Genomic DNA, 10,775 nt, shown 5'->3' with positions numbered 1-10,775 from the left:
GTATAGCCATTGATGACATTGACATTCCCCTGATGGTTGTAGGTGACCCTGCATACCCCCTCCTTCCCTGGCTTATAAAAGCATTCAACGGCCCCCAGTTAACACCAGCAGAAGAGGCCTTTAACGGGAACCTTAATTCGATCAGAGTGTCTGTGGAGCACAGTTTTGGGAGACTGAAGGGAAGATGGAGGGTCCTCCACAAGAGAAGCGATATACATCACAGCTTCATGCCCACAGTAATAGCTGCTTGCTGTGTCTTACATAACATCTGTGAAATGGAACACCATGCAGAATATGTTGGTCGACCTCCTGCCCCTGACATTCAGCCACCTGGTCAGCTATGTGATGATGCAGATGTGCATGATGCACATTTGGTGAGGGGAGCCATACTTAACCATGTGCAAAATCACATGCACCTTTAAGTGTGTTACATACAAATTGTACACAAGAACCTTTTTAAATGTTAAACATTTATTAAATATTTTTGAACATGGACATGCAAGAACTGTATTCCTTTATACATTTTTTTAAATATAAATATATAGGTTAAAAAAAAACTTCATGTTTTAACTTTAGCAGTTCATATGAACATAAAAACACAAAACTGCACCAATTAAGAACCTGTAAATATACATGTAGGTGCATACATCCTTAAATAAATAAATAAATAACAGTAATAGTGTATGCAAGTCTGCAATTCATATGAACATTAAGCATAAGATCACACACACTATTCCAACAAATGGTAATAGTAACACTAAATAAATATTAAATATTGAGTTAAAGTTATATTAAGTTATATATATATTAATTTAATATGAAGTCAAATAAATTGATTGCTTTGCAAAAATGTGACTATTCAAGAACAAAAACTGCCATATGTCAATAACCTACATTACCTACATAACCTACTCAGTTCAGAGCTCGGTGTATATATTGCCATTTAAGATGGAGTTTGCGTAGCTCTGCTGCTGTGGTTGTGGTTGTGGTTGTGGTTGATGCTGATTCTGCATGTACAGAAAGGACTGGTAGCTGTTGGGACCAGGCTGGGTGTGGGGATAGGGAAAGGGTGGTTGGAAGGAAGCTGAGGTTGTCTGCTTCTCAATACAGTCAACCAGTCGGTTGACTGAAGAGACAATTGATTTCAGCATGTCTCTATCTCTCTCTTCCTGTCTCTCGTGCCGCTCCATCATCTCTGACAGCTTGTCATTAAGCTGCTGGGCTGGAGTCACCTTTCTCTTCAGTGGCCTCCTGAAAAGGCTACCTGCCGGGGTAACCGGTGTGACGGACGCAGGAGTGTCAGGGATGTCCATCTCACTATCAGTCTCCATAGTAGCGTCTTTAAAAAGAAATATAGAATGACAACAGATTAGTATTAGGCTACTAAAACAGTACCATTAAATAAACTGCAGTCTTCTACTAGCCTAGAAAACTGATCAACCTTGTCCAACAGTCATCTGCTGTCTAATACAAGTGAGCCCAGGCTAACATTCTCATAATTACTCTATTTTCATATAGTTGTGATACGGCGCTATACAAATACATGTTGTATTGTATTGTATCATAAGATTAGAAATCTGATATGGATTGATTTACCATCATCATCATCATCATCGTCCTCTAACACTGCGTTGGAAGGGCCTGGGTCTTCATTTGAAGAAACTGGAGTAACTGGAAATCATTAATAATAGGATTTAGTACATTTAGCAAATAAATGGATTAATAAATAACACCCCATCTCCACATATGACTTAACATTTGTCCTTGTAGTACAGCATGTCAACATTTTCACATTATTAAGCTATTTTTGACAGGGGTGAGCCCCTTATCCAGTCATCTATTTACATTTCACAGGTCTGCCAAAGAGTTTTGCCAATTGAACGAGCATGCTCTTCGACTAGCTGATTAGCCTACCTCACGGTTAATAATATATAATATAATAATTGCTCCTCGTCCAGCACTCAGCAAGATTTTAACGTCATATCGTTGTTAAAAACAGCTAACAGGCCAATCTCTCTCTCTCTCTCTCTCTCATACACACACACACTTAAAAAAATTTGGGACACATTTGGAAGAATACAGGCACACACTTACCGGTACCGCTGTCAACCGTGGCTTCCTTCGCGGCGGTGACCACGGGCCGACTGCCCAAAATTAAGTCGATTTCCTCGAAATATTCATAATTGATTTTTCCCTTGGCTCCACTCTTCCCACTATGCCTCTTCTCTGCCAGATATTTCACCTTCATGCTCTTCCATTTATTTCGCAGGGCCTCCCAATTCCTCTCAACGCCTTTCTTGTGTAAAACGATGGACAGTTTTTTAAAGACATCTGCATTTCTCTGTCTCTTCCCATCCAGGGCCGAAACAACGTCGACTTCCCGAATAGTATTTAAAAAAAGCAGAGTCTCTGCTCTCGACCAGTTGTTTCTTTTGTCATCGGACATTTTGTTACGAGTTGTTGAAGTTTTGATACCGACAGGATAGGTGAAATGGGGCAGTTGAGCGGCTCAACAACAACGTTCGAATCCTCGCGCTTTACCATCATCTGCGCATGCGTGGCTAGTCTGAATCGCATTAACCTTTTCCATCACTTCTGTAGCGATACAACTTAGCCCTGAACCACCTATTTCGAGCGAATTGATTTAATGCGATAAAACAGGCGTTCTAGCGATTTAACCGTTTTTCCATCACATGTATCGCACTAACTTCTGATGCGCATCAAATTAAAGCGAATCATGTCGTTGATGGAAAAAGGGCTTATGTGCCCCAACGAGCATTCTGCGTTAATATGAGTACTTTTTTTTTTTTTTTTTTTTTTTTTTTTTTCTAACCCAACCACCACCCCCCCTTATGGGGGACCTATGTTTTCTTTCTTTCTTCTCACTCTTTAATAATTTCTTCCATATTTTCCTTCGTTCCTTTTCTCTTTCTTCATACAATCCTCAAGGCACAGAAATAAGGCAAATTATAACATATATTAGAGGACAATAATTGGATAAAGAAAAAAAGAAAGAGAAAAAAAATACAAAAAAAAAAACAATATGTGTCCCCCAACATTTCAAAACCATATATTAACTACCCCCCCACCCCCCTCCCCATACACCACCCCAGGAAGGAATTGTAACATATGTTTTGTGTGCTGATGTACCTTGAAATTATACCTTAAACATTTAAGAAATGAAATGAAAATCAAAACAAAACAAAAACCTAAGGCCATCCTTCTCCATCTTTTATCTTAAACCACCTGTCTGCATAGATTATTTTGCCTGTCTCCCATGCCATTGTACACTCTATTTTACAATAGTGTCTGACATAATTCTTAAAGGCTCTTAAATTTAACTGTTTTAAATCCATCATTTTATTTATAAAAACTTTTCCCAACAAAAGAATGATATTATGTATTGCCTGGCTTTCATTTGCCAAATCGCCCAGGAGTACTGTAGGGAGATCTAAACGCAAGTTGATATCATATTTTAACAGCCAACTTTGTAATTCGAGCCAGAATATAACAACTGAAGGACAGTACCAAAATAAATGTTCTGTGGTCTCTTCTTCTTCTAAACAAAATCGACAGAATGGATTTGCCTCTATACCCCAAATATGCAGCATTTTCTTTGTGTTTAAGTATTTAAAAATTAACTTGTATTGAAAAAAACGTATTTTTATATCCAGTGATGCTTCGTAAAAATTATTGAATATTTCTTTCCATGGAAGAGGACAATCTATCATTTTTTCCCAGCTATCAAAAACTTTACATGGGAACTCCACCAATTTATCCGTTTGTAAATAAAATGTGTATATTTCCTTGTTAATTTTTGTTCGGTTTAGCCATTTGTACTGCTTTATATTTGGTCTGCACACTAAATTATTGTCACAGCTAGTTTTAATTTTTTGTCTCCAACTTAAAGGCAGAGACGCAATTAATTGATTATACTGTTGAATAGTACATACCTCCCCATACATAATTCTTACTTGACTATATGGAAGGATCTCACATTTTTCATTCAAAATGTCTTTAACAAAAATAATTCCTTTACTAAACATGTGCTTAAAAAAGATTACTTGTCCTCCACTTAATATATTTGAATTAAACCATAACATTTGTTGTAATATTTCTTCTGCTTTTTCAGGAGGGTAATACTGGAAATGTAGCCAGCTTTGTAGTGCTTCCATTAAGAAGGTAGAAGCTTTATAACTAATGCTTACCATCTTATCAAAGTGTGTTGGGCTAATCTGTAAAAATGGGTACAGTTTTTTCTCAAACATTGGATGAATGTTTTCAAGTAACTTGCTTGAGAACCAGTCTGGGTTAAAATAAAATTTTTGTATGAGAGATGCTTTTAATGATTTGTTCATTGACCTCAGGTTCAACAGTTGCATACCACCTACCTCATAATCATTGTAAAGATATGCTCGTCTAATTTTATCTTTTTTGCCATTCCAAATAAACTTAAATATTTGTTTTTCATACTCTTTAAAGAAAACTTCAGGTGGTGAAGGAAGTGCTAACATTAAATAAGTAAATTGAGACACAACTAAAGAATTTATAAGTGTTACCTTACCATAAATAGTTAGATTTTTGCCTTGCCATGGCTGTAAAATAGAACATATCCTACTCAACTTGTTTTTATAATTAATTAAAGATATGTCTCCGATGTTCTGGGGTATGTGGATACCAAGAATATTAACAGCTCCACCTACCCATTCCACTGGAAGATCACAGGGAAGATGGAAATCACTATTCTTCAAATTGCCAAGTCTCAATATGCGACATTTCTCATAATTGGGTTTAAGCCCTGATATTTTTGAAAATGTATTCAGATCACTAATCAGATTATGGAGCGATGCATTGTCTGGTTCTAGCATAAAACTAGAATCATCTGCATACATACAGACTTTATTATTAATACCATTTAATTCTAAACCTTTTATCTCTCTATTAGATCTTATTTTCATTGCCAAGATTTCAATTGCAATGATAAAAAGATAGGGGGACAGAGGACAGCCTTGTTTGACTCCCCTTCTTATTGCTATTGACTTGGATAAATGTCCATTATTTAGAAATTTACAGACAGAGCCTTCATACATCACTTTGATCCACTCTATTAAAGAGTCTCCAAAGTTGAAGTGGTTTAAACATCTGTTAATAAAGCCCCAACTGATTTTGTCGAAAGCTTTCTCAAAGTCAGCTATGAATATTAGTCCAGCCTTATTTTTATGATCATAGTGTTCAACTATTTCTAATATTTGTCTGATGCTATTTGATATATTCCGTCCTTGTATGAAACCTGTTTGATCATTATGTATTATGGGTGAGAGTACTTTTTTTATTCTTGTTGCAATGCATTTTGCCAGTATTTTTGAGTCATACCCCTGTAAGGTCAGTGGTCTCCAGTTTTTGAGTCGTGTTGGGTCTTTATATTTTCCATTTGAGTCTTGTTTGAGCAACAAAGAGACTACACTTTGTTTTTGTGAATCAGAGTGTACCTTTTTCGTAAGAAAAGTTAAAACACTCGAGTAGGTGATTTTTTATCGATTCATAAAAAAGCTGATAAACTTCAATGGAGATACACTCTAAAAACTTTAACTATGCTCTACTCAATTTAATCTGTGTAACATTTTTACACTTAAAATATTGAGTACATTTGAAAGCTATGAAATCATTTAGATTTACCTGATGAATTAAGTAAATGTAATTAAAAAAAAAAAGCAGATCTGAACAACTACATTGAGTACCATGAAATATAAAACTGAGTTGATATAATTAGAATTTTAAGTCTATGTAATAGTAACACTAAGTTCCAACCACTCAAAACATTGAGTAGATATAATTCAAATGTTAAGTAGATGCAATTGAAAATTAGATTATTGTTTAACCAAACTTTTCTGCTATATTTACTTAATGTTTTAAACATAATGTACTTCATACTGGACCATCAAATATCAGAATAAATGTGTTACATTTACTTATTTCTTTAAAAAGTATTAACTCTTTAATCTAGATGTATATCAGGTCGATATCAAACAAAATAAACAAAGCAGTTTTACACATGTCAACATTTTTAATTAAACATTTGTCTGATTTGACAAATATAAAATATCAAGTTTAAATCTGAACAGCTTATTTTTGCAAATGACATGTAAAAATGTCCATGCTGTAAAAACAGCCAAACTGAACCCCGAAGGGGTCTCTATAACCTTGGTTAAAATGCACCAAGAACAATGGGCTTTTCATTTTAATTCACCACATAATATCAACGCCAGTTGCCATAAACTGTTTGGCATTAATGGAAATCTCAGCTTGCATTAAAACTTTCAACATGGTTAATTATAGCCAGTGACGATGTGACAATGTCCATGTGAGCATCAGGCTGAAATGAACACAAGCATATTGCTGAACTGCAAGAACATTTTGTATCCTCTTGAAATGCAACAAAAACAGTGATATTTCACTTAATTTTTTCAATTTCTACAACAGAAAATATCAGTCCAAAATTCAATTTAACGATGAAAAAAATCAACTCTTATGTAAACATTAGGACAACAGTGTGTCAACATACTTTAGACTTGCCAATGAAAAATTCCATTCACATTCAAGAGACTATTCTTATTGAACAGTAGCCAGCAACTACATACTGAGGTAATTCTTCAGTCTCTGAATCTTGTTGGAAGGGTTTCCAGAATCTAGCTCCAGCAGTACTTTCTGGAAAGCCTCAAAACTGTACTTGAGGTTCTTGGGGTATCGCAGATCTAATGCGTAGGTCAGACCCAACAGATAGCAGCAGGCTCTGCCAACATCCCCGAGACTGCTGAGGACAGTGTTGCCCTCAATCACAATCCCGACATCAATTGACCCATCTCGTTTCCTCAGCAGGTAAATCTTCATCACCTCTTCTGATAACTCCTCTTGAACACTGGCTGATCCATCAGCATCATCCTGCAGACATAAAGATAACTGTTTAAAGCTCACTTTCAACCTGCATGTCACAAGACAAATGCCACCTACTGACATTAGAGTATAGCAAGCCATAAAGTGGACAAACTAAACAATACTAGTGTGGTGGTCCCAAATTTGTCTTTGGTCTTTTTTTAAAAGCAGACAAGAAAACTAATTAATGCTTTCATATAATTTATTGCTCTCTAAAAAACAAAATTGACACAGAAAATAACATTCAATGTATTTAAAGCAGGACCGACTGTGAAATCAGTATCAATATATAAATGATGTGGGTGACTCTTACAGTAGCTGATGTGCAGCTGCTTTTTAATGCTTTTAATGCTACATGAAAAGCAGCCTCTTCTTTGTGTGCGGTATGGAAAAAACAAGCTGTACTGCAGCAACTCTATGGTCACCCATGTTTACATTGTTAAAAATCAGGACAACTACAGTATTATACTAACCTCAAAGTCCTTGAACAAGGCACCGGCATCTTCTCCCAGATGGCTGATGAGACATCGGATGACAACCTCACGTGTCTGTTGAATGGCGATTCCACTCTGCAGAACAGAAAGTTTTTCAACAACTAATAAAATACAATACTACACATTCAAGCAGAGGTTTGATTCTTTGGAAAAACTTTAATGTCAAATCTTTCAATAGAATTTATATTAGAAACATTTAACTCGAGCTGGATTGCAGTGATATAAAAAAGAAAAGAAAACATGTAAAATAGTGTGCATAGGAAGTGAGAGATTGAGGAACAGAAAACCAAGGAAAAAAAGCAGAGGAGGAAGAATGAGGAAGTCAGAGGGGATAAAGGTAAGTTGTGAGGTTATGAATATGTAATCAGTGATGGTAATTAACTTAAAGGAGAGAAATGTGAATGAGATAGATGAAATTATGATTATTGCAGGTAAGCTATAAGTTGAATAGGTGGAGGATACATTTTAATACCTGAAGTAGAACACTCATTTGTGCCCGTTGTCTCTCTCCTGCAGCACCTTTCTTCGATTGAAACAAGGACAACAGTTTAGGTGTGTAGATGTCCAACATTGCCATGAATTTTGGCTCGAGATTCAGTGTGGTGATCCTCTGAAACTCTGCGCTAACCTGAAAGACAGGAAGATGAGAAAAGAGAAAATAATAACTGGTGACTCATCTGTTGTCATTCAGCAAAAACTTAAATTCATACTGAGATGATTAGGCTGCAAGAATATTACAGTCACCAGCCACTTCATTAGGTATACCTGTGCAATCTAATGCAGTCCAATACAACAGTTCTGCAATAAATTCTCTTTTTACTTGGCTTATACATTTTCAGTTTATGTTGACATTGTGGAAAGTTTTCCTAATATTTTGTTCCCCTCAACGTATATGGATTGGACAAAAGTATAAGGACACCGCTTAATATAATTATCAGCTTTCTGACAATGTCAACAGAAACTGAAAATATATGTGTGGCAGAGCTGTTGTCTTTGATTGCATTAGATGGCACAGGTCTAACTAACTAATTAGTGAAGTGCCAGTGAGTGTGTAGCTGTGAAACATCCAGGTTTTCAGTCCACAATATGTGTTGACCACTCTGTTACAACATTTCCGAATACTCACTTGCGAGACATCAAACAAGGTGGGCCATCTGTCCTTGATGTCACTGATGCTCATCTGTAGCCTGACAACATCATGTCTCCGATGTGCAAAGGTTCTGGACATCAAGTCCTTGATGACTGTGCTGTCTCTCTTTTTTGATTCAGCGATTAGTTGGTTTCGGTCCAGCTCTTGTTGTTCCTTACTTTCTCCTGCAGGATAGTGTGGGAGAAACACAACTTCTCCTTTCCGTGCTTTCTTTATATTCTTTGCAGAAGACCGGTCATCTGGGTGCTTGTTCTTAAGTGAGTTGCAGGCAACCTCGGGAAATCCAAGGTTTCGGAGCTTCGACCTGTAATTTCCCATCTTATATTTGAGACTGTACATCCACCCAAGCCAGCCATTACGACTGCCTAGCTCTGTCAGGCATGGATGCTTTCTGACTAAAGCCTCTGCCACCTGACCGATCTGAAGGCCCGTAGGGTAGGGTGTGTAGCTGTACATGTAGTCAGCTAATTTTTCCATGATTTCAGATCGGATCCGAGTGTTGTTCAGCACAGTGCCATCTTTTACAAACACTTCATTGGCATTCCTCAGTACTGCATCTGTTGCCACAGAGAAAAGTGGAATGGTGATCTTACTTGGCCATGATGTTGTCTGTGTGCTTCCACGTGGGGAAAGGATAATAGTGTCTTGTGAAGATGCTGATGTGTTATCTGTCTGGCTGTCTGTCGTATCAGTGGCAGAGCTTGAACTGTCATTCATTACATCTGTCTGGTTTTCAGTCAAAGCAGTCAATGTAAGAACTACAGGTTGAATAATCACAACTTTGATTGTACCCTTGTGTTGAAGCTGGTTGGTAGAATGGAGAGTAAAGTAATCACCAAACTCCTCATCCAAGTAATGAAGGGTAAAATCCTCAATCAGTCCAAATGTCTCTTTCACAGTTTTGTGTAACTGTTCTACCGTGCTTGGTATTCCTGAGGACAGTGTGAGCTTTTCACTCCGGTGTTCAAAAACCACTTTCAAGGCAACTGAATCCATCTGGACAGAAACAGAACAAATATATCTGAATAAAGGAATGTGTTAGACATTAAAAGTCTTATCAACTAACACTGGCAAACAATGTGACGTTTCAATGTCACCATGAGTTTTCCTCCCACAAAATATGCTGTCAAGGGATACATGTCCCCAAGTTCACTATTCTGTACCAGGGTCATTTTCCCAGAGTGTTCTAATATAAATGCCCTAAAATGTTCATCATACCAGCTGTTGAGCATTTTCACAATGAAACTGACACTATCATCTACAACAACAATCTGTGAAATCATAATAAAATCAGGCATACCACCAGTTGACCCATAAGGCAAAACCATCCCAGCAGCATATTTAGTTCCATGGAGTGTAACCACATTAGTCAAATTAACAGAGGTTTGTGTTGGATAAACTGCCTTGAAACACTGCTGTATTCCTGTATCAATTATATCTAATGGAAGAGATGATATTTTTGTGACACACACTGCTGGTTTCAAAGCATTTTCTTGTGTACTGTATGCCATCATCATTTGGTGCTTTGAGGCCAGTGACATCAACACATTTCTGAAACTGTTTGTGTGTCTAACAACACGCTTAAAGAAGCTATGTTTTGCCTCAAATCGCATAGTCCAGAGGCTAACCAAAGGACCATACCCTCTTATCAGATCAGGATAATGTTCCAAAAAGTGGTGCTTTGGAATCAATTTTTGATCCGGGAAAACTTCCAACAGCCTGTGCCGATGTTGTGATATCAGCGTGTCTAAGTAGCAAATACTTTCCTCAGTGTGTGTGGGGGCAACTACAAGCTCAGTTATATCTTTTAATAACATGAGAATGTGCCATGCTGGATCATTCAGTGGTATAGCTGGACCAATAATGAATGGTAGTAATCTTAACAATGTCCAGTTTTCAGTGGCGTTCCCACCAATACTTTTACGAGAGGCCAAATTTGCAGGGATAGGTTGGGGTTGATCAGTTTTATCAGTAAATTTGTAGGGAAATTCAGTGATGGACTTGTTAAGTTCTGTCAAGGTAAAGTACTGCTTGTGGATGAACACATTAAGACACAGTGCTAGTTCCAAAGGAATTATGCCTTCAAGAAGGTCATGTAGAAGGTCAGGTGGGTACCCAGTTACAAAATGGAAATGACTTAATTTCTCTGTGATGGGACAACCTTTCTTCACACCACAACAGTGTACCAGAGCAGGATTTCT

At 37.1% G+C, this 10,775-nt stretch overlaps 2 protein-coding genes across 2 annotated transcripts; both read right to left on the bottom strand.

Annotated features, from left to right (window-relative positions):
* Positions 1-858: 858 nt before the first annotated feature.
* On the bottom strand, positions 859-2,248 carry LOC142401396 (uncharacterized). The gene is made up of 3 exons (XM_075486792.1): positions 2,095-2,248; positions 1,597-1,671; positions 859-1,339 (listed from the first exon to the last, which is right to left on the bottom strand). Exons 1-3 carry the CDS (start codon positions 2,246-2,248, stop codon positions 918-920), a joined length of 651 nt encoding a protein of 216 aa, XP_075342907.1. The 3' UTR covers positions 859-917.
* Positions 2,249-6,630: 4,382 nt separating this feature from the next.
* LOC142401394 (uncharacterized) lies at positions 6,631-8,892 on the bottom strand. The gene is made up of 4 exons (XM_075486791.1): positions 8,551-8,892; positions 7,897-8,052; positions 7,404-7,499; positions 6,631-6,939 (listed from the first exon to the last, which is right to left on the bottom strand). Exons 1-4 carry the CDS (start codon positions 8,890-8,892, stop codon positions 6,631-6,633), a joined length of 903 nt encoding a protein of 300 aa, XP_075342906.1.
* Positions 8,893-10,775: the final 1,883 nt, after the last annotated feature.

This window comes from Odontesthes bonariensis, chromosome 16 (genome assembly GCF_027942865.1).
Source record: "Odontesthes bonariensis isolate fOdoBon6 chromosome 16, fOdoBon6.hap1, whole genome shotgun sequence".
Classification (NCBI taxonomy): domain Eukaryota; kingdom Metazoa; phylum Chordata; class Actinopteri; order Atheriniformes; family Atherinopsidae; genus Odontesthes; species Odontesthes bonariensis.
The sequence above is the reverse complement of the archived record's forward strand: the minus strand, read 5'-3'. Positions and strand labels throughout refer to the sequence as shown.

Excerpts from the sequence above, each read along its gene's own strand:
- LOC142401396 (XM_075486792.1), bottom strand. The coding sequence starts at position 2,248 with ATGAAGGTGAAATATCTGGCAGAGAAGAGGCATAGTGGGAAGAGTGGA. Across the intron at positions 1,672-2,094 it reads CACGGTTGACAGCGGTACCG|TTACTCCAGTTTCTTCAAAT; the intron begins GTAAGTGTGTGC and ends AATGATTTCCAG. Across the intron at positions 1,340-1,596 it reads CGATGATGATGATGATGATG|ACGCTACTATGGAGACTGAT; the intron begins GTAAATCAATCC and ends TTCTTTTTAAAG.
- LOC142401394 (XM_075486791.1), bottom strand. The coding sequence starts at position 8,892 with ATGGGAAATTACAGGTCGAAGCTCCGAAACCTTGGATTTCCCGAGGTT. Across the intron at positions 8,053-8,550 it reads CCTTGTTTGATGTCTCGCAA|GTTAGCGCAGAGTTTCAGAG; the intron begins GTGAGTATTCGG and ends CCTGTCTTTCAG. Across the intron at positions 6,940-7,403 it reads CCTTGTTCAAGGACTTTGAG|GATGATGCTGATGGATCAGC; the intron begins GTTAGTATAATA and ends TTATGTCTGCAG.